General features: G+C 41.6%; 1 protein-coding gene across 3 annotated transcripts in view; it reads right to left on the reverse strand.

The window, feature by feature from the left end:
* The window catches only part of DLC1 (DLC1 Rho GTPase activating protein), a 426,468-nt gene that overhangs the window by 281,582 nt on the left and 120,533 nt on the right, over window positions 1–24,353 (reverse strand). For all 3 annotated transcript variants that reach the window (XM_019481280.2, XM_019481279.2, XM_059721774.1), the window contains 2 exons: window positions 15,764–15,913; window positions 7,392–7,532 (listed from right to left, as the gene is read on the reverse strand). In XM_019481280.2, the coding sequence (XP_019336825.1) occupies window positions 7,392–7,532; window positions 15,764–15,913 (291 nt within the window). The remainder of the gene's footprint in view (window positions 1–7,391; window positions 7,533–15,763; window positions 15,914–24,353) is intronic.

Below are 24,353 nucleotides of genomic sequence, written 5' to 3' on the forward strand. Positions count from 1 at the left end.
GTTTGCTTTTGGTACTCTCTTTCTCTGGTGCCTTTAGTCTTCAGGAATTAAGCAGTAGATGGCAGCATTCAGTGAACAAATGGACTTGACATCTTATTAGACTTGGAAGTAGTGCAAATAAAATTCAAACGTTACTATTAAAAATGTATTTCCATTTGCAAATAATCTTTTTGTAATACCAAATTAATATCCCATTGGAAAGCAGTTTACATTTTTTCTTTTTTTCTGCTCATCAGTAAGATGTGTATAAGAAATCATTAAGAAAATGTGAAACAGAAATAGAATAAGAATAGAATAAAAGATATGTACAAACATCCTTAGATATTTATAGCAGCAAATACCATCAAATATTTTAACAATTTGTTTCTTTTTTTTTTTCACTAGAACATTTTTCAGTGGAGAGTAACCTGAATCAGTGTGCGCTCAACATCTTGGTAGCATTTTGGCAACAAGGCAATTTACTTACATCCCTAAATGTTGTTTTAGGATATTAATTAGAAGCAGCCATTTAAAAAAAAAATCTATATGCCTATAGGCTACCTTTTGCCTATACATAATAGAAAATATTTTATTGAGGTAGGATTTCCTGCTTGCATTGTCTCTTTCTGTTAGATGCAGACACTTCCATTTCCCAGTGGAGAAAAGCCTTTGACACATTTACTATGCCTGAGCAGTGCAGCACTCCTACTAATTTCAAAATTGGGTTGTTTCTTCAGTCCTAATCTTTACAGCAGTTTACTGTCCTCTCGCATTAAAATGGGTCAGGTAACATGCATTTGAGTATGCATATTGCTTCATATTTTGTTTTAAAGTATATACTTTTGAAGCAGTAGATTCCACAGAAATAAGGAAACAGAGCCATTAAGGAACATACTTTTTCCTTCAGGTTTTTTATAAACTTGCATTTAGAAGTCCTGGGGAATCACTACAGGAAGTTACACTCAAAATATCAGCACCCAAATTCCTTCTGGGGTCCAAGGTAGGGTCAAAGGAAATGTTTTTTCAGGAGAATTAGGTATAAGTAACAAGCTGATCTCACTCAGGCAGTACAAGACTGACAGCTATTGCTTCATAGTAAACAGGTTATCAGCATGCTGATAAAGAACATTTACGGGCTTAAATGAAAAACCAATGGAACTAATATGGCAATGCAGACAACTTAAAATTGACTCATTAATCTATGTTTGTCTTTCTTTTTAAAATAATCTTATGGAGGAAAAAAAACATTGTGGTGGAATCAGACTAATTTTCAAGGGTCAGATTCTGAAGTCTTCTAATTTCTTACTCAAGCAAAACTCTTCCAGATTTTAAGGGGATGCATGTACTTTCAAATACATAAACAAATAGGATAATATGCTGCTTTCTGCTCACCATTCACCTTGTTTAGTCAATGAGAGTTTTGCCTTAATTAACACCCAATAAAAGATGAACAACATCTTCAGGAAAGCATCCAGTCTATCAGCATAAAATAGAAAATCTATTTTGAAATTGGCCTTTACACTATACCCATTATCAGACTTATAACTGTGGCTTTTGAGCAGCTACAGTTCTTTTAAAATCAAAATAGTGATGCGACTTCAAAAAAACCCAACAACCTATAAACCTGACCCAAATCCTACACTGAGTTCTAAACCATGCCTCACAATTTAACTCTAACTGAGAAATGAAACCTGTTCATCCAGTACAAATAATTCCTTAGTTAAGGAATGGCAGGACATTCTTAGACTCATCGTGACAACTTCAACTCTATTGAAGTGACTTAAGAGGCTTGTTAGTGAAGACAGTTCTTATCTGCATTTATTTGTTGCTGATTTTTATGTAAGAAGCAAATTTTATTTATGCACAGCATCTCATCAGGGAAGTTTTGGAGCTTTCATGACCTGATTTATGAGTGTTAATGCATATTAATGAACAGCTTTAACTGAATAACCCAACCTACAATCTGACTCTGTAATAAGATTTGTGCCACATTACATTTCTGGCCACGTGTAGCTCCAACAGGTCATTTCCTAGTTATAGGCAAGGTTGGGGGCTATATTCTTTTAGGGAAAAACAAGATTCCATTTTAAATGAATGGTTACTATGTCCCTGAAAGAATCTGCTTCGAAGCGTCAGCTACTCTTGCAATAATAGACTTATATTACCTTTGCAAAGAGATTAAGGCTATGCTGGGGATTTTTTCAAGGAAGAGGGCTAGGTCTGCCAAGAAAAGCAATACAAAGTAATCAAGGCTTTTTTTTTTTTAACTTGCAAAGAAAATAGATGGGAGTTATAGGGAAGACGTTTAAGTGCAGAATTTGGATTGAACTTTTTTGGCTCTTATTTGCTCTGACCCTTATGCCAAGCTCTAATGTAGAAAAAGAAGCTGGCAGTAGGGGGCAGATGGGGAGGGAGAAAGCAGCTGCTGTAGCTCTGACTCTGGCTCCAATATGGGCATGGAGCCAGAGTCAGAGCTGCAGCAGCCACCTGCCCTATCCTATGCCTTGCACTCAAATCCAAGATGAGGACCCTCCTGCCATGTTGAATAGAGGGTGTGGGGAACCTCATTTTGGATTTGAGTAAATATAGTATACAGCCCAAGGTATCATTTAAGCCACATATGATTTAGAAAATACACGGTTTAGACAATAGGATATTACCCAGTAATCTATGCTTAAGTGAATTACATTCTACCTAGACTTTTCTTAAATCCTTAGTAATTCTCATACCATTGACTTAGTTCAAATGTCACTCCACTGGTAATGGAACTTTGTCCAAAGTCCATACTCATATATAAAGTGCTGAGGCCCTGATCCAGGACATCATAGCACTTGCCAGCTCATCATGGAGGGACAATGTTCTTATGCTAACACTCAAACTGTTTGGGAGATCAGATTTGAATGGGGTTTTTGAAGGCCCTTATCGCTGGGCCTTTTCTCCTCTCCTTAGCTGCACTGTTTTGTTGTACAGACTGCTTTTGTTAATGTAAGAGTATTGTCAATGGATCAAAGAGTAGAATGTCTTTATTATTAAAATGATCATAAAATCTGACATGGCATATCTGCTACTAAACCCCTAGTTCCAACACATACTGTGGTTATATCTATTGGTACCCTTTGTTTTAGAGACAAAGCAAGATTACCATAGAATTAAATATTTTAGGTATACTTCAATTTTATAAACCATTATAAAATGTGTGTGGGGGTCATATTTTTAGCCATTTCTTAAAATAACTAATTGTAGCTTAACTTTTATTTACATGTTGTTAACAACTAATACCCAAAAGAAGCGGTTCCTGCTAAAAATAAACACCTGGAATCATTAGGGCACTACAATAGAAACATACCAAAAAGGAAATTAAATCTTTGAAATAGTCCCCATTAAAAATAGTTCCATGGCACTGTTTCATGGCAGGAAATGAAATACAAAATAAAACTATTCTAAGCCAGATGCTATAGAAAAACAAACTATGACATCATTCCCCTACATAGATAGAACAGTTGGATGGGAGGGATATCACCAGTGAATTCGAAGGCGAATTCACTGAGGGGAGACCATCTGCACACAGACATCCCTAATAACTATTTTGGGTAGTTTCATACAGCTGATTTTGCTAGCTACCAGTGCCAAACAGTTCCTTTGGAGCATATACACTTGGGTCTACATTTTTTCTGTGCAGGATAAGTCAGGGGCATCCAGCTAAGCAAGCTATTAACAGCATCTAGTGGTGAAGAGTCTTTTTAAAGCATTTATATAATTCAGAATAACAGCTGGTTTTGGGCTGTACACAGATATGAGGCAAGGGATTTCATTTCCCAACAGATTCAAAGAAAAAACTCATTAACATCAGCGGAGGCTTGGCCGTGAGATGAGGGGCAAATGTCTCAAAATGAGCTTTAACTTTGTGTCCTGCCATAAGGCAGTAGTAAAAGTAAATTGCAAAATGCTGTACCCACTGGATACATCTACACATGCATTTGCTGGGGCACCAGTTTACTAGAGAGACCACTGCTACTGTGCTGTTAAGTGTCTCATGTAGATCAGGGCCAGCCCATCCTATCCTTAAACCTGCAGCATCCTTATAGGCTCAGCAGTGCTACACTGGCTAGCACTACGGAAGAAAGAGACTTGGGGGTCCTCACTGACCACAAGATGAACATGAGCCTGCAATGTGATGCTGCGGCTAGCAAAGCGACCAAAATGCTGGCTTGCATCCATAGATGCTTCTCAAGCAAATCCTGGGATATCATTCTCCCCTTGTACTCGGCCTTGGTGAGGCCGCAGCTGGAGCACTGCATCCAGAGCCACGCGCATGATCAGAGGTCAGGAAAACAGACCTTACGACAATAGGCTGAGAGCCATGGGGCTCTTTAGCCTGGAAAAGCACAGGCTTAGGGGTGATCTGATGGCCACCTATAAGTTTATCAAGGGTGACCATCAGTATCTGGGGGAACGTTTGTTTACCAGAGCGCCCCAAGGGATGACGAGGTTGAATGGTTACAAACTACTGCAAGACCATTTCAGGCTGGACATAAGGAAGAATTTCTTTACTGTCCAAGCCCCCAAGGTCTGGAACAGCCTGCCATTGGAGGTGGTTCAAGCACCTACATTGAACACCTTCAGGAGTAAATTGGATGCTTATCTTGTGGGGATCCTATGACCCCAGCTGACTTCCTGCCCTTTGGGTGGGGGGATGGACTTGATGATCTTCCGAGGTCCCTTCCAGCCCTAATGTCTATGAAATCTATCCTGCAAAACCTATGGCTGCAGGGGTCTTACAGCCAAGGGACCCCCTGCATCCAGTCACTCACCACCCCATCCCTGCTACCAGCTTCACGTCCGGCTGCTCACCACCCCCTGCCTTCTTTGTGTCAGGGGGCCCCAAAACTATATCTTGCAGGGGGCCCCAAAAAATTGTGGGCCGACCCTGCACTGAATATTTTCCATAAACTATCGCTATAATATCTGATTCGGCTATGTGATCCATTTTACAAAACTTTCCACAAGAAAATCCCTACTTTGATAAGATATGGCATTCCTATTTCAGGAAGAAGTGTTTAGTATTTGGAGATTCAGGAAAGGTTTTGAAATCAGTTTAATAAAACAGAGTTATAAGCTGAGCCTTTATTATGGAGCAACTGCCGCAGCTCTGTAAGTGTATTACATGGCACATAGCAGGATAGTATAAATATGCAATATACGATGCATAATGAATTATTTAGTAGTACTCCACAGCACAGGAAGTAGAGCTATTACACAACAATGCACCACAAAACCCCCTATTCAGGTATATCTACTATGAACACAAAGCCGAATCAAAGAACAAATGCTATAAAATGGTGAATTGTCATTAATCAAGTTCCAATGAAATCTATCCAACAGTGCAACAGTGGGCTGAAGCTGGCTGTCCAAAGATCCCAAATTATTAGTACTGAAACCTAAATGAAAACAACAAAAATGTCCTGTTTATTACCTTTAAGTATCTTCGCTCTGTCGACTTCTCTGTGCAATGAGACATTCACTTCCTAACTCTGTACTTATTTGAGAATTCATGCTGTGCTTACTGCAATTACTGACAAAGTGCAGACCCTTCTATTTTTCTCTAGCTATTCACTGGTTCCGTTGATAAATTACAAGGAAATTTATTTTTATACAAGTGCACAATCCTAAATGTAAATGTTTATTGGAACCTGTGTTATTGCAATAATGAAGGGCCATTAGTTAACTTGCTATTACCATATATGACAGTGTGCTTATTTCATTTATTTTTTTACCTAAATAATTTTGTTACTTTGTACCATAGTCACTTTTTGTTGTCAGATTTTATCCCAGGTTCTCTGCTGACCCAGTTATTGGTAAATGTGGAGGAGGTGGCTGTGGTTATCATGGGTTTGGTTAGTTCTTCCAGAGTCTCTGGTTTTATGTCAGCCCTAACAGGATTTAGAGAAGCCAAGACTTCTCTGCTGGATTATGTGAGGAATCTAAAGTGGGAAAAGCAGAAGAAAACATTGTCTTGCTGCTCCATGCGCTGCAGGCGGGGGCTGGCTGGGGCCAGGGAGCGGCATGTGGAGATGGGGGAGCAGCAGCCCAAGGCTGTCTGCTCCCCCATCTCTGTGTGCTGTGAAGCCCCCATGCTGGGGCACCCTGTGCCCCAGCCAGCAACCCCCCAGCTGAGGGTGCAATGTATCTTGAGATAGGGGAGCAGGAGCCCTTGTACTGAGGCACCATGCACCCCAGCCAGCTGCTCCCTGGATGGCTGGGCACAGTGTGCCTTGAGATGGGGTAGCAGCCAGCCCAGGGCTGCCTACTCCCCTGTGTCAAAGCACACTGTGCCCAAGCCATCTGGGGAGCAGCTGGCTGGGGTACAGGGTGCCTCAGTATGGGGGCTCCCCTGCCTCCATATTTGTCCTGGCACATGGCATTTTGGCATGCTTTGTGCCACTTTTTTTTTCAGGCATTTTATCTGCTACCAGAAAATCCTGGTAGCAAATTTGGTTCCGGTGCTGCTAATTAGCACTGCCGCACACGGTTTAACATGCAACACATGCGGTTTGTGGCACCACAAAGAAGTTTACGGTGCCACAAACCACACATGCCTGCATGTCTGGATCCAGCCACAGAAGAAATTATTTCAGAGATTTTTTTTCTCCTTATGCATTTCTCCTTTCTGACATCAAGATCCTATTGCCACAAGGTGATGCAATGTGTCCTCATCATGTTACCTTTACTCATTGCCTCAGCTGAACATACCTAGTTATTGTGTACACTTATGTCATCCCAATTTGAATCACACATCTATATATTGCTATTGGAAATTGGCCAATGCTGAAGTTGGGATTTCAGCTTGATGATGCCCTGAGATAGTAAAGGGAACCCTCATTCTTAAATACCCGTCCTTCTTGCATACCTAGGTTCAAATCAATTGCAAGATTTGGGATTCGGAAGAAATATTCCCCCAGGTCAGATTGGCATGGATTTTGGACTGCCTGTGGCATGCAACAGTTTAGCCTCCTGAGATAGAAATACTTAGTTTCGCTGAAGTTTGGGGGGCTCAATATAGGACATTTGGATATTACAGCTGCTGTGGATCCTATACATCAAAGCCAAACCTTGTTGTTATATTTTGTCTTTTTACAAGAAAACACAAGTTTTTACAATCATCAGTCCGGGGTTTAATACCAAACCTCTCATTTGCATAAGTAATCTGTGCCTTAATATGAATTTTGAACTGCAGAATGATTTTTACAATAGATATGAAAGAAAACTTTGATAGTAACAAACTTATCAACACAATCCTTAGGGAAGTGCATGCTATGTTATGGACAGTGCAGCATGTAGCCCATCACAATACCTTTCTATCACTTCTGTTTCATTATTAGGATTTAGGGTAAAATTTTTTGTTGCAAACTTACCCCAGCCTTTGGTTTAGCTCCAGAGCCAGCCATTAGACAGGGTGATGCTAGGTCAGCAGCATGAGTATTAGGAGATAAGTTTGTTTGAGAGTGACTTATTGAAGCAACATCTACTCCACTTTCAGAACCAGATTCCAAATCCTGTAAAAAATGGTAGGAGTCTTTTAACAGAGGTGAACATGAAACTATTTAATATATGTTGTTGTGTTATTTAAATGTCTGTAGTTCTTTTAAAAGTGTTTATTTAGGCACATCCAAAAATATACTTTTAAGTTTTGTTCATAACAGCAAACTGCCTTGTTCTTTTTAGTTACATATTCACTCTCCTGCCTTTTTTTCTTTTCAATGAAGGTGGTTTGCATTAGCTGCTCTTTTAAAATTATAAATCACCACTAAGATCAAAGCTATAGTTCCCCTAAACGGGAAGGTGCAATGTAAGAAAAAAAAAATAGAATCAGCCCAGAGATGCAGATGTGCAGCATTTTTCTCTGATGTTTAGTATTTCCTGTGTGTTTTGGGTTTTGCTCCCACTTTCTGCCTCTAGAAGCATTTGCATGCTTAGTGAACATCTGTAAACAGTTACGCAGCTGAGGTGACATCATCATTCAGCAGTTTATGCAATTCAAGGGTGCAGCTTCTTGTTGTTTTAAAATTAATATGAGATGTATTTGCCAAATGTCCCCTTCGGTTAAAGTGACTGTATTTTTAAAGCCAAGGATTATATACATGTTTTGAGACCATTAAAAATAGCAAAACAGTGTGTTTTATTGAGGAAATTATATATATCCTTTAAAATATATGAGTGTGTATGTACATGCACACCCAATCACAGGAGACTAAATGAAGGAATTATAATTGCTTTGGAAATTAAAATTATTTTTAGATCATTTTCACTGAATCACAGTACTCTTGGGCTAAGTATAGACATTTGGGGGTGTTAGGAGGAGGTTTTAAATCAATTCAAAGTGGCTGCCCGATATCAGATAAGTCAGGATGGGGAGATAGTAGTGGCATTGGGGGGCCACGGGGGATGGGAAGAGGTACAACCCATGAGGAGTTGGGCAGGCACGACCTGCCGGTGGGGTGAGAGGGCAGGCGTGACCCATGAGGGGTGAGGGGGGCAGATGCAACCTTCAGGTGGGGGGCAGGTAAAACCCATGGGTGGGGGGGGGCAGATACTCCCCCCACTGGGACTTACTTGCTTAGCTCTGACAGTGGTGGATGCTGATAAAAGCAGCTGCACCCAGAGTGGCTTGTGGGATGCGGGTTGTGAGGGATGGCTGGTCTGGGGGGGAGCAAGGGTCCAGGTAGGGGACAAAAAAGCCCAGTATGGGAGAAGGGTGAGGTGAAAAGACCAGCCCTGGGGCTGGGGCCAGTGGTTGGGTTTTCCCAGACCCAGGGCTGTGCAGGGAAAGTGTACAGAAGTCCCATGCACTGGTTTTACCTAAACTGAATAAGTTTGATACTACATAGATCCAGGTTTATCTTAAGCTGGGTTCTGCAATTTTTAGACCGGTTTGTGTGCATGGAACTTCTGTACATTTAAAGGTTTAGACTGATTGCCAGTCACTGAGACTGGGCCTGTAACTGTAAGGTCAGCATGGGGATAAGCTAAGTTTAAATCAGGGAACCATTTTGAACCCAATTTAACCTCCCCAAATGTCTACACTTAGCTTTAAACAGTAAAGATCCTAGAAAATCAGCGATAGAGAAAAAACATTTAATCAATATACTATAAACTACTAGGCATTTTTTATTTTGAGTGTTCAGGTTAGGCTGTCTCCCTAAGGGCATTTGTACACATACTTGTGCCACAGCACCAAGCACTTTTAAAAGTGCCTGGCGCTGCAGTACATACATTTGTATAAATGTCGAAATGCACATCTGCACTGAGAAAATGGTGGCGGCGCACATTTGAACTAAAATACATCAAAGGTGTTTTAGTTCAAAAGCACACCACCGCCATTTTTTCAGTGCTGATATGCATTTTGTCATTTATAAAAATGCATGCGATGCAGCGCCAGGTGTGTCAGCTCGTGTGCGGAGCAGATTTGATTAATTAAATTTGCTCCGATGCGCCAGATCTGCAGTGCATCAGGGCAGACAAATGTATGTGCATAAATGCCCTGAGGACTTGGACACTCCATTTTGCAATGAAGGGAAGCACCGTCTCTGATTTTTTTTTGTAGACATAGGGGAATTTGCACTACCTCTATATCGCCAAGAAGCATATCCCATACATCTTTTCCTCCAAATTAGGCAATGTAGCCACTTCAGAATAGCTCTGAAGACCTGACACCAAGAACCTGTGAAGGGTTCTGAGAATGTGCTCAGCAGGTCCTGAAGTGTCTATACTCCCTCAATTCTATAGCTCAGTGTGTCCAAAATGGGAGTAGATGAAACACACTTCTACTTCTGGGCAATGTTCCGAGGCTTGGCATGAAGGCAGTGTAGATAAGTCCTTAGTTACTGTACATGTAAACGCACATACAGAAGACCCAACTGGACAATATATGTAATGTGAGAGTGAGTATATTTAAGTGCAGAAACAAGTTTTCAGACACCTAAAGACAAAAAGGGGTTTTACCTTAGTACAACTTTACCTAAGGTCACATCTGTGCTTTCAAAGGAACAAAAGCAAGGAGTACTGCACTGAAGGGACTCATTCCCACGCTACCCCCCAAAATGGATGTAATGTAGCCTTCATTAAATAGCACTGGGGCTAGGGACAGAAGTTGCACATAAACTGGTTTAAGTTATCAGAAACTGGTTTAAATCTGTAAAACAACAGACGTTCAGTGCACTTAAACTGCTTTCAAAATGGCTGAAGCTGATTTAAGATAAACCTGGTTGGATATAGTATCAGACCGAATCAATTTAGGTTAAACCTGTTTATGGAACTTCTGTCCCAGAACCCTTCCGGCTCAAGTTAACTCACAGTCCCCAGCATCCTAATACGCACATAAACTTCCCCCACCGCCTCAGTGCCAGCTCTGGGCTGGGGCCTGGCCAGGCACCCTGCTTGAGCGGGGTGGGGGGCAAAGCCTGGCAGAGACTCCCCTCTCAAGCAGGGAGCAGGGGGGGGGGGGGGGACAAAAGCCTATAAGGGATTGCCTCCTCCTCCCTGAGCAAGGAACAAGGGAGTAGAAGCCTGGAAGGGGCTACCCCTGCCTCCCAAGCACACCCTGGCTGGGGTCCTGTGAGGGCCAGGGAGAGGGTTTAAACTCCCCTTCCCCTGCCTCAGCTTGGTGGCCTGGACCAGGAGCAGGGATAAGCCTGGCCGGGACACCCCTGCCTCCATGGCAAACCCAGGCTGGGGTCCCATGTGGGCCAGGGAGAGGGTTTAAAGCCCCCCCACCTCAGCATGCTAGCCTCAGGACAGTGCCTGGCCACACCTCTCCCCACCTTGGAAGGCTTCTCTCCCATCTTCCCTCCCTTCCCTTTGGCAGTTGTGGCAGGCTTGGAGCTGTGCTCTAGTGCTCCCCAGCTTCTGGCCTGAGTAACTGCAGCATGTGGCTGAATTTCCAGAATCAAAAGTGAATGTCTGTTCACTTGCTTCTTGGTTCAGTTCATGTAGTGTAGACTAACCTGCAAAGGTTGAACAGATTTAGCCTCCAGCTTTTTGACTGTACTTAGCCTGGATGTGTGCATATAGCTACTCCCAAGAGAGTGAGTGCATTGGGGCATAGTCAGTGATACACTATGATGGCTCCATTACATCTGTGTGAGTGTGATGAGTGAGGCCCTGGCATGGTGCTTTGATGATACAGGCATTCTCTGAATGTCAACAGCATGTTTATCTACAGCTGAAGTAAGTTAAGAAGAAGAATGTGACACTTAACTAATACAGGCTCCCAGATTTTCACATCGGCACCTTAGTTTTTTCTTCAGCTAAGTGCACACAGCAGCACAGATTGCATGCATGGATACACACAAGCCAGTTAGGATTTGCAAAGAGTGCAGGGTAGGTTTAGTTTTAATACTGCAATCATATATGCCTGCCTCATCCATTGACTGCCAATGCAATTGGAAACTCTATTATCTAGAGTGAAAATAATTATACTTTAAATATGAATTTTAAAATGTTATTTTCTTGAAAAAGAATCTACTATGCACTGTATGTGCATAATGAATGATAGGTATTTAAGTACCAGATTTGCAGGAAAAAAATATAAATATGCTAAAGGTAACCCACAAATTAATAACTACAACCCAAAACAACTAGACTAATTTTTAAGAAACTGGCTCCATGTGGCTTATATGTTCATATGCTATAAAATGTGAACATTATGTTCATTATGCTAACATGCATTCTTGGTTCTTTATCCATCATTGCATGATTATTTTCAAGCGAGAATAGTTGCTAAACCCCCAGATCAGTGGTTTTTGATCTTTTTAGGTTCAAGCCACCCCTCAGTAGACTCGAGGTACCTCTTGGAAAACCCCAGGTCTGAGTTTTCACTCATTTTTTGACTATGGCATTTTTCTGTTGCTAAGAACTCCGAAATACCACTACAGGTCAGGTCAGATTTTTAACTCTAAGGATTCTTACTTGAAATAATTTGGTTTATCTTGTGAAATATGTTTGCACACTTAACAGTGCTAACATTGTGTGGCATCCTGAGGCACCCCTGAAAGACTCCAGGCATGCTGTGGCACCCTGGTTGAGAATCACTGCTCTAGAATATTTTACAAGGCCATGAAAGACTGAATGCACTTCCACTCATGGAAGGTTTACTGTTTTTATGGCAATCAAATGTATCACATACAGCCATATGTTGGCTCCCTCAGCTGACAGAGTGAATCATTATCAAATAACAGAATACAAAGCAAGACTACAGAAATTACAGATCTATCACTGTGATGTCATATATATTAATCCCACTACGCTAAGAACCCTGGTGAGAGCTCTGAAAGATGAAACATCAAGGCTTAGATTCTGTTCTGCAATAATTTTATATATATAGTTCACAAAAAAGCCAATTGGAATTACAAATGTGATATCTGACCAGAAATTTTAGACTTAAAGCTGTTTTAAAAGAATGCTAAGTAGAGAGGAACTATAAACCTTAAGTGCAGTAGTCTAAAATCTATTTCAAAATTTCCCATTTTTATTGTAAGCTATATTTAGGACCTCTTCTTCCACAGATCTTTTCTAATTCTTTGTTCAGGGATTGCCTGGTTCCTTTTTTCTTCACATCAAACATCTATTTTCCTTCAGTTCTCAGAAATAAGCCAGGTTATGTCACCTTTTCAGTTTTATATTATGTTACCTAGCTTTCTATTGTCAAGGCAACAAATGTCCTTTTATTTGAACCAAATTAAGTATTTCCTATTTTCAGAGTATTGAAAACAACACTTTAATTTCCACCCATCTTTTTTTACCCCAAGGGGATAACGTATGCAAGTTACTGTAAAGAACTGACTCTCCATCCTTAGTCAGGGGTCTCAATCAGGTAATATTATGGCGCCATAAAAGAACTGTACTATAACTTCTTTAATACAAAGTAGTTTTACCTGAAAATTGTTAGACTGGAGACACGCAAGAAAAAATTCTGCAGTCTGCAGAAATCATCACACTGTTTTTTCAGTCAGAAGCAATCAAAAACTAACTTGACTTGGATTTATGCCTTTGTCTTCCCTAGCTCAAAAATCATTTGCTACAATCCCTATTGCAAAACCTTCTTGAAACTGCATGAGTTGGCCACATTTAGAGGAATCTGTAAATCAGGCTAAATTTATCATAATCACTGTAGGGGACATTTTGTATATTTTCTACACCCCCTCATTTCAATGAGTGTTATGGAATTAATTCCAACTGCACTGTCAATGAGATTTTATGCCAGTTTGTTCACTGGTACAGAGATTAGGAGTAATGTGAAATTCATCCCTTCAGAAAGGGTGTCTTCAAAAAGTTTATGTATTAATAAAATCCAACTTATGCATAGATAAATGAGATTTAGAAGGCCTTCTCCAAAGTTCATACAGACCTCTGCCAAGGGGTGGATTTCATCTTTCAGCATAGCTGAATTTGAGATTATTTTCTGTACAATATGAAAACTGGAGTGCAATCCAAACTTAATGAGAGAGATCAAAGAAGGACTTAGGATGCAGCTAACAGCATACCATTTTTTTTTCAGAAATATTCATTGTTTTTGTTGCAATTTCACTTTTACTTGGATTTTGTGAGTTTCAAGAAACAGTTCAAAATATTTTTTTATAGTAGTGAGTGTTTAGGCAGCATGTACTACTAATAAAGAAATATTAATGAATTCAGCATGTTAACAATACCTCTATTTTAGGTCAATTAGATATCAAATATCAATCTTTCTATGCTGCATTTGGAATGGATATCATTAATACAATGCAAGCATGAATAGAATGATATCATTAACTATATACTCTTCAACTGACTAAATAACTAACATTCAAATATGATAGAAAAGTATACTGCCCATACATTTTAACTCAAATATATGGACAAAATGATAAATTAGAAAAAGGCTCATTTAAAACATGGCATAAAGTAAATGATTGCTGTAAGATTTGAGGAAGAAGCGGTCAGTTTTTTTATAATTAGAAAAGGCACAGTGGGGATAGATAAGATTAGCAAGAAGGCTATATTCTGATATCACAAGCCAGCCCCTGAAAAAGGTAATAGTAATTCTTCATATTATATGTGTAAGTCAATCTTTTAAATAAAGATTTGTTAATCAGCAGCTGAATTGTGTAGTCCCTGCAACATAAGAACTTACTCAAATAAAAACAGTATATTCTGGTCAGAATAATAGTTTAATTGAAGAAGGATTTTTAACTGAAGAATAGCCCCTGGCTGGCTCCCTGCTCTGGACAGCACAATTGTGCAGTAACAAAAGCTGTAGCTAATGCTTATTTTCATGTTAACAATTGCAAATCAAGTGGTATGTACATATACCTACATTGTAATATTACTGATTCCTGTCTGGTTTATCTTAGTGATAAGAGGTAATAGAAACAGTCTGACACCTTTTGAATTTTGCTGATCTCCCTCTCTTTCATCTGCAGCACTTTTAGACTGCTACATGGGTGAATGCCAAAAAGATGCATTGGGTACCAGTACTTACAGGCTCAGAAATGTAAAACAAAACATAAATCACATCACCAATTTTATTTTGTAGGAAAAATAGTGCAATCTGCAATGAAAAGGCTCATTGTGACAGAGGCAAGCTCCCAGGCCCAATATCAATATCAGCCTTCCTCCTGTCTCTGAGCAAACTGCTTTCCTGCCATGCCTTGTTGTAAAGTAATTGGGATGTTAATCAGGAGGGAGGCTGCCCATTGAGCGCCCTGCTGTAATGGGCGATATGTACATGCTGTGACCTCCCCTTACGCATGTCCCATACCTCACAGATGTCACACAGTGTGTTAAAATTTCTGGCTCAAGGCTGGGTCAAACTGGGCACACAGTTGAGGCTCTCACACACTGCCCTCATGGACCACACACACACTGCCCCCATCTCACTGGGGCCTCTTGCACTTCACCCTCTCTTACAGGGCCTCTATCGTACTGCCCTATCCAGGGCCACACGCATTCTGCCTTGCTCCCTTGACCAACCCTGTAGGGCCATCAGGCTTCACCCTTCATGGCTTGGCCAGCCCTGGTGCACCCTTCTGGGCCTCTCTTGCAGCCCTCATCTGAACGGGGCTGGGTGATTATTCAACTATGGACCTACTTTGCCCCTTGCTGGGCCAATATGCCCCTCCCTACACTGTGGCCCAGGGTCTTCCACTCCTACAGGCTCAGGTGCTTTTCTTCTTAAGCATGCCTGGCCTCAACTCTGCCCTCTCCACAGGGCCTGGGGTCTTACACCCCTTGGGCTCAGGTGCTCCTCTTTGAGTGTGCCTGGCCCACCTCCAGGGTCCAATACCCCATGGGGCTCATGTGCTTCTAATAAGTGTGTCTGGCCCCCTAACCGCCTTTTACTGGGGAGGTTCTCAGACCTGGCATTTAAGTGGCACTGCCCCATCACAGGCAGTTCCACCGGTCCTCCCTACCCCAGCAGGGTGCAGTTTTTGGTCACGCTCAGGACCATGAGGCCTCCTCCTTCCCTATAGCCTTACCCTTACCCTTGAGATGTCCCTGAAGCAGGAGCTCTGCTGGATGATGTTGCTCCCAGGATGGTTGGTTTCAAACTGCTATCCTAGCCTAGAGAGATGGGCTCTAAAATGGCTGCCCTAATCAGCTACCTGCCGGCTACCTGCTCCAGCCTGTAAAGTGATGGAGCACTAAAGTTGCTCCGCCACACAGAAGAAAGTAAAAAGATACAGAAAGAGAAAAAAATAACTTAATGCATTTAATTAGAATGAAAAAAAGAATAAATAAATAGGCTCACAGGTATGTGCCTCCGTTTGTACGTTGGGGTGCTGGATGGTGAAGAGCCTGTACTGAGAGCATTTTCAATATCCTGATCAAGCTGGTCCAGTTTCATAAATAGCAGCACCATGGAGTCCAATTGTGACCGATCTCGATCTTCTCTCATTTCCTGAGGAATGGAACACACAATTATTGACTCTGAAAGGGCATTTCTTGGAAAGAATGAAAAGCTCTCTGTTCCCTAATTTTATCAAAAGATATTGAATAATAGGCAGCAAACTCATTTTCTGGAGAGGGAAAGAAAATTTTTTTGTATTGTGAATAGGCTGTTCATTGAGACCGAGTGCAAAAAAAGAATCTTATATGCATATTAAACACACATACTTTAAAGCAACATGTTATGAAAAAATATATAGTACTATGTATTATAAAACTTTCCTGGTGGCTTATTTTATTCATGCAAGTAATATCCTATTTGAAACTATCACATAAGCTTACCCATCTTTTCAACATGAACAGGTTCATTAGTTTTATGTGAAGTAAGGATTTCTTTCCTGGTGACTGACAAATATATATTAATATAAAACAGAAATTCTGAGTGTAAGATTGAAATGTAAAAGTATCCAAGGCAAGCCATTTTCACCTGTGAATGTCTCTGGCTACCATGTCCTATAGCACAGATCAATGCTATTGCATCTTTAAGTTTTATCAATGTGCTTGGAAGAATCAATTATTTGAAGAATTTTGGCCTTGGCTGTAAAACCTTGCTGTACCTTAAACATCCCTGCACTCTAACAAATACAAGCTGTGCTGTCTTCTTCATAGAGTCTAATACTGGGAACAGGACACTTACATTGCCTGTACACAAGTGTGGAGGCTGCTCCAATGATTAATTAATTCTGCTAGAGTGTGGTAATTACCATGCTTCAGCAGCCTTTTGTGTCTTGTGTATCAAAATGGTAGTGGTGGTGTGTTCAACAAGCTTTAGTTCAAGTGATCTCACCATTATTCTGAAGTGTGGGTAGGGCCATTCCTAGAGGGGGTGTGAATCAGGGCAACAACCCTGGGCCCTGCAGAGCCGGGCAGAGTGGCCACATCCAGCTGCTTGCTACACCGCCCCCACCCCCGCCGCCGACACCGCTGCTGCCGATGACTGAGGCTGCTTTTTCGGATCTGGGATGCATAAGATTGGGGTGGGGGCAGGGCCTTGCATTGGCTGATTTGCCTCGGGCCCACACCCTGCTTGGGTCGGCTCTGAGTGTAGGGATGCTGATACATGAGACGTGTAATTAGAGTGGCGCTCAGAGGCTGGGAAGAGAGAGGAGGGGGAGGAACAGAAACAAGCATAGTGAAGTTGGGCCCCAGGAGGGGCTGCTGTTAAGGCAGGGCTGATACCTGGGAGCTGAGGTCTTAAATCAGTGGACCAAGGTGGAAGGTGTGGTCAGAGAAAAAAGAGGGCCAAGGCTGTTACAGCTGAAGACACAAAAAGCCCTCAGAAGCCTAAAGGACCACTCCCTGGGGGTGGAAGCACTGAGGGATAAACAAAGGCTCCAGGTGGGGGCTGGACTGGCCAGGCAGATAAGGCTACTTGTGAGGTTACCTCTCCCCCAACAACAAAACAAACATCAAACTCATAGCAGGTGAGAGACAGAAGGTAAAGTGGCACAGGGAAAGAGCTGTCAAGTGGGGTGGACCACAAGGGTAAACCAGGTGGTAGGGAGTCCTAAACCCTGCTGTGGGATAGAGAGGGAAAAGTTATAATTCCTCCTTTGGAAAAACCAGCAGTTTTGATGATCACCACCAGATATACAGATGTCACATTAACAGCCCTATGGTGCCTTGTTTCATTTTTTGTTACAACTTAACAATGGCCACACTTGTTGTTACAATGGCCATATTTGTTGAAGGGCTCTCTGAATGTGGTGAACCTCTTACTGAATCTGAGTGAATTTTACATTAAAGTTGACAAGAAGTATGGCTGTAGGTGAAACCATGGCAAGCAATGAGATGGACTAATTGTCATTTTCTTTCAAGTGGGGGTGGGGTGGGGAGGGATATCATGATGAAAGTCTGCTATAAGCCACCAAACCAGGAGGAAGAGGTAGACAAGGGCTTCTTTAAGTACCTGGTGAAAGCTTCCCTATTGCAGAATCTGGTTCTCATGGGGAACTTTAGTTATTGGGACATCTACTGAGAGGGAAACACAGCAGTGCAAAAGCAGTTCAGCAAGTTCCTAGAGTGCTGTAGCCTCACCAGCATGCGGTAACAAAGGCATGAGCCCTAGGCAGTGACTTAGAGAGGATGCCAGTTAATACCTCACCCCTTCAAAAGTCTTTCCTGCAGCAGACACAAAGTTGAGCAGTTTATCTGGAGTGGGAGGAGAGTGGAATGATGCCCTCCAATTCTGAGACTTTGCCATGAGAGGTGCAGCCTTGGCTGTAGAGGCTGGGGACTAATGTGGCACCAGGCATTGCTCCCAGGAGCCTGCACTGCTGCCTGTTGCTAAGACAGAAACTACAGCAATAGTAGCTGCCATTCAAGTGAAGGGAGCCTGGGCAGGTAAAACTACCTCCCTCTCCCCTTTCCCCCACAAATCTCCAGTAGCCAGTAGAATTTTGCACTCCATTCCCCAGTCCTGCCCTAAATGCTGAACGATTTTTTTACCCTTTTTTGGAGTGTATTGGGGATAACTTTTTGATGCAGATGGTAGACAGAACAAATAGAGGGCAAGCTCTTCTTAACTTCCTGTTCATAAACAGGGAGGAATTTGTTTGAGAATGTGAAGGTGGAAGGTAACTTGGGTACAGTGACCATGAAATGATACAGTTCAAGATCCTAAGTAGAGGAAGGAAGGAGAGAAGCATAATAAAGACACTGGGCTTCAGGAAATCAATAGGGAACTGGTTGTTGGGATCTCCTGAGAGGCAAGTCTGAGGAGGGGAAAGGAGTCCAGGAGAGCAAGCTGTACTTTGAAGAAGCACTCTTAAGGGCACAGGATCAACCTATCCCTATGCAACAAAAGAATGGGAAATTCAACAGGAGACCAGCCTGGATAGACAGAAGTTTCTTCAAAGATTTGAAATCCAAAAAGGAATCCTACAAAAATCAGAAACTTGGTCATAGTACTAGGAAAGATTATAAGAGTGTCTCATGGGCATTTAGGGACAAAATTAGGAAGGCCAAGGCACAATTTGAGGTGCAAGTGGTGAGGGATATAATAGGCAATATAAGGGGATTCTACAGGTGTGCCAAAAATAAGAGAAAAGAAACCATAGGTCCCTTATGAAATGCAGAAGGCAATTTAGTTATGTAGGATGCAGAGAAGGATGAAATATTTAATATACTTTTCATAAAAGAGGCAAACTAACAAATGACAAATGCAGTTGGCAGCAAGGACAGGGAAGGAGACAAACAATCTAGAGTAGTGGCAGAACATGGTAGGGACTGCTTTGAGAAGTTAGATGTTTTCAAGTCAGTAGGGGGAGATGGGATGCACTGTAGGGTACTGAAGGAATTGGCTGAAATAATTTCAGAGCCATTTTTGAGAAGTCATAGAGATCAGGTGAGGGACTAGATACTTGGAAAAAGACAAATATAGTGCCCATTTTTAAGAAAGGGAAGAATGTAGATCCAGGATGCTACGGAGTCTGTCTGCCCTTGATACCCAGAAAGATCATTGAGTAGGTCCTCAAGGAAGCACTTGGAGGAGAACAAGGAAGAACCAGTATGGATTCAGCAAAAGCAAGTCACAGCTGACCAGCTGTGATAAGCTTCCTTTTGTGATAAGCTCTATGGTAACAGGCTCTGTGGATAGGTGAGAGCAGTGAATGTGATATATTTTTTGACACTGTCTCCTATGACATTTTCATTAATAAGCTAAGAAACTACAGAACAGATGAAAGTACTACAAGTTAGATACTTAACTGATTGGATCACCATGCTCAATGAGTGTTCATCAATGCCTCAATTTCCAGTTGGGAGGAGGAATCAAGTGGAGTTCCCCAGGGGTTTGTCTGAGTCTGACATTGTTTAATATATTCATTAATGATTTGGACAATGGGGTTGAGTGCATGATTAGCACATTTGTGGATGACACTAAGTTGGGTGGAGTTGCAGGCACTCTGGAATGTAGGGCTATCCAGAACGACCTGGATAGACTGGAAAAATGGTCTGCAATCAACCACATGGGATTCAGTAAGGACAAGTGCCAAGTCCTGCACTTGGTATAGAATAATTACATACATAAATACAGGCTGGAGAAAGATAGGCTAGGCTACAGTACTACATAGAAGGACCTGGGGGTTATGATAGACCATAAGAGAATGAGAGTCAACAGTGTGCTCTTGCAAAATAGGCAAACAGCATACTGATTTCAATTAACAGGAGTGTCACTGGCAAATTGAGGGAAATGATTCTCATCCTCTATTCATCACTGGTGAGCTTGATCTGGAGCCTAACCTGTTTGGGCTCCCCACTTCAAAAAAGATGTGGACAGATTGGAAAGTGTTCAGCATAGAGCAACAAAAAATAAGCAGATGCCTGAATGAATGATTTATGAGGAAAGGCTGAAAAAACTAGGGTTATTTAGTTTGAAAAGAAGACTGAGGGGGGAATCTGATAGCCATCTTCAAGTACTTGAAGGGGAATTGAAGAGACATTGGTGATGGACTTTTCTCTGTGGCTGAAGGGGATAGGACTAGAATAATATCCTCAAGGTACAGCAGAGGAAATTTTGATTGTTGATTAGACAAAACTTGCTGATAATGCGGGTGGTCAAGCATTGTAACTGGCTACTTAGAGAAGTTGTGGAATCTCCATCCTTAGGAAATTTTTAAGAGTAGTTTCAACAGACACTTGGCTGGGGTGGTTTAGTCCAAGATTATCCTGCCCTGAGCAGGGACCTGGACTAGATGACCTTGTGAGGGCTGTCTGCCCCTACTTTCCTAAGGTAAAAACACCAAGAAATTTCTGCAACCCAAACCTCTCTGTTTCTTAGTTTTGCTTGATGATTCTGGACTTCTTTATATGGAGAACAAAATAGTGTTGTATCTCCAACCTATCTTGCAGAAAGCCAAATGCATGGTGAAATCAATGTGATTTAGCTGATCAAGGAGTTGGAGGAGCTTCCACCTGTCATGGGGCTATGCTACATTGTAGGCCTGTGCGAGTAGTCAGCTATTTGATCCAGCTTCAGATCCAGCTGCTTCGGATGACAGGGATCTGATTCAGAGCTCTGGACCGGGTTCCCACTTCGATCTGGCCAAAGCGGCTCCAAAGCTTCAGAGATCCAGCCATAGGGTATAATGGGGAATTAATGAAATATCTATAACTGTATTTTTTTTTTTGTCTGATTTGGGTGAAACTTGCAGGGATGGTAGCTTCTGCTGAGAGCACGAAGCATGCCAAGTTTCAACAAGCTCAGTGAAGGGGTTTGGGGGGCAGTGCACCCCAAATTCTTGAAAGCAACACTCACGTCGCATGGATGTGTTAAGCCACAGTGGTGTCAAAACTGCAGGGTGGTGGCCCCTGGTGAGGCCACAAAGCCTGCCAAGTTTCAAGGTGATAGGAACAGGGTTTTGGGGGGAACTGCACCTCAAGCTGCTGACAGGCAAAACTCATGACATGAGTGACACTGTGCAACTGTGTCTGTCTTGAGGCATGGGGGGACTACTGCAGGTCTGGCTATTAAGCTACTATGTTACCAGTTACCAATTAATCATGATTCACTCAGGGCTCAGCTCAATACACAGTATCTAGCTACTACGTAACGAGTTAACGAGCATGGATTAACACCTACAAAACCAGACTAAGGAGAGGAAATAATACAGACAATCAACTGCCTCAAGACAAGACACAGTCAGTTGCACAAGTACCCATGTCATGAGTTTTGTCTGTCAACAGCTAGGGGTGCAGGGCCCCAGAACCCCACTGCACCCATCTCCTTGACAGCTGGCAGGCTTCGTAGCTGGAGTAGGGGTTAGCAGGCCTGCAGCTTCCACTGTACCTTAACACACACAGGGTCATCTAGGTCACTAGTTTTGCCTGTCAGCAGCTTGAGGTGCAGTTCCCCCCAAACCCCTGCACCTATCTTCTTGAAACTTGGCAAGCTTTGTGGCCTCACCAGGGGCCACCACCCCTGCAGTGTCGTTCCCCCCCCCCCCCCCCCCGTGGTATAACACATACATGTGAAAAGACTTTTGCTTTCAAGAATTTGGGGTGCAGTTCCTCCCAAACCACTGAACCTATCTTCTTGAAGCTTGGCAGGCTTCATGCTCTCAGCAGAGGCTACCACCCCTTCAAGTTTCATCAAAATCAGACAAAAAACAAAGTTATAGATACTTCATTGATTCCCCATTATACCCTATGGCTGGATCCCCGAAGTGGCTCTGAAGCTTTTCCAAACTGCTTCGGAAGCTCCAAAATGTTTCGGAAAGCCTAACGAAGCCAGCACTCTGATCTGGACATGCTGCTTCGGACGCCAAAGTGTCCGAAGCTTCTCTGGATCTGAAGCTTCTCCGGATCTGAAGCCTCGCACAGCCCTACTACATCGTGGCTGTACCATGCAAGTCAATAACTAGGCACACATATTTTGGAGACTAAACTAATTCACCAGCTAATCTTATTACTACATAGAAGTAGTACACTCTCAGAAGAAGAGCCACCCTATTGGGAAGCACTGCTACTCTCTTCAAGTGGATTGATAACACTGGAGAAGAATTAATTATAACTGACTGGGCAAAATATTATCTTGAAGGCCTACCCAAAAGGGATAATCAAGCTTGTAAAAGAACAGGCTTTGGGCTTAAACCTTTTTTTTGCCAAAATAAAGATATATTTAGGTACCACAATATTTCAATATTCCTATTGCATAGGTTTATGAGATCAGCAGACCAACTCTGTTATCCTTGTCATGAGGAGTGTCTGTATTCAATGTTAACTATTTGTATGATTAACTGTACACCAAAATAGTTGTTTTCTGTCTGGTATGTTATACAGTCAGGTCACTATTGAAATGTATACATAAAAGACTGAAATTTATTCTAACCAACATTAAAGTATACAAATAAAAAAAGCTTATCTTGAGTTGGAAATTCATTAAGCAACACTAAATAAATATTATTTTAGGATTCATCTATGTTTAGACAACTTTAGCCTTGATGCTATCTCATAAAGTTTCAAGACTTTTATGGCCTATTTGTCTTCTTTGTATCTTCCTTGTGCGTATATTTTGGGATCCTGTTACCAACTTGTGATTTTATCTAAAGCTGCAAGACAGTAACAATTCATTCACCTTCTTTTGAAGAGGTATTATTTCCTTCTCCTGTCGACTAAATTACTTCCAAGACCAAATGTAATGTCCATTTGCTGTTATTTCTACTACAGAAATGAAATAAATGTTTTAAAAAATGCAGGCTGTACACAGTAAGAGATGTCCAATTAAAGTTGCCTTTGCAAACTGAATGTATTCTCTTTGTGTTTGTATTACAACAGTCTTGAATGACATGAACATATAGTTGCCCCTCCTCACCTCAGACTCTCAGTTAGGTAAACTATTATTAAGCACTTTCAATCTGTGTTTTCAGTCCAGAAACATAGTATAAAATGTGTGGAAGTTAATTCCTGATCTCACTAAGGAAATCATTTAGGTCATGAATTATGAAAAATTACAGTTCTTGTAAATTTTTGCTAGCTGGTGTGATCAAAATGGATGTGAAGATGGAATCCATTTCAAGAATAAACATCAGTAATTTAGGGTATAACATATTACATTAATTTCCAAACCAGAAGGTTCTGGAGTCACTCTCAAATCAAGAGCTTGAGTTACTCTTAAAGAAGCTAGAGACAGGATATTATAGCTGTATTTTAAAATACAGTTACAGGCACACATCCACCCTTAGGTGTGTCTGTTTTGACACCATCCAGTATTCATACAATAAGATCTTTTGGTATGTATGGTTCCAGACCAAAAAAAAAAAGTAAACTGAATTTGGAAAACGCATTAGGTTTATTCCTCCCCTCCTCCCTGGCTCATACTGACCCTATTGTGCAGAGTTAAAATTGACCTTTCAATTCCTTTTCAGTGCAACCACAATTATATATTTTCTGGGTCTGCAATGTTTGGGCTTGGATTTCGCAAAAATCTTTGTAATATTTTCCTCTTAGTTTGCTGGTACATACTCTCAACTTTGGCCTTCTTATATTTAAAATTCATAGGAGAACAGTGAGCAAGAAATCAAAAGGAAATTCTACCATCTTTCTAAAGATACAAAGTATTTTATTATGACTTTTATGGCCATAGTCATCGGTATAGTCTGGTGGCTGTGTGTGGCTCTACAGAGGCACACAACAATCAGCCCACAGTGGATAAAAAGAAGGAAGGCCAGCGTGATTGGTACATTATTCATACAATGATAATTATGTTTTGGTTCGGTACATTTTTTCATACTACCAAGGCAGGACAAACCATTCGGAAAGTGCATTTCAGAACCATTTGAAGTGTATACCTCAGGTTCCTCCTCTCTCCTGAGACTCACATTTCTCTACACATACACTTTCCTGCATTCTATACTGTGTGTGTGTGTGTATACACACCCACCCCCCTGCAGTAT

Source organism: Alligator mississippiensis, chromosome 2, assembly GCF_030867095.1.
Source record: "Alligator mississippiensis isolate rAllMis1 chromosome 2, rAllMis1, whole genome shotgun sequence".
NCBI classification, from domain to species: Eukaryota; Metazoa; Chordata; order Crocodylia; family Alligatoridae; genus Alligator; species Alligator mississippiensis.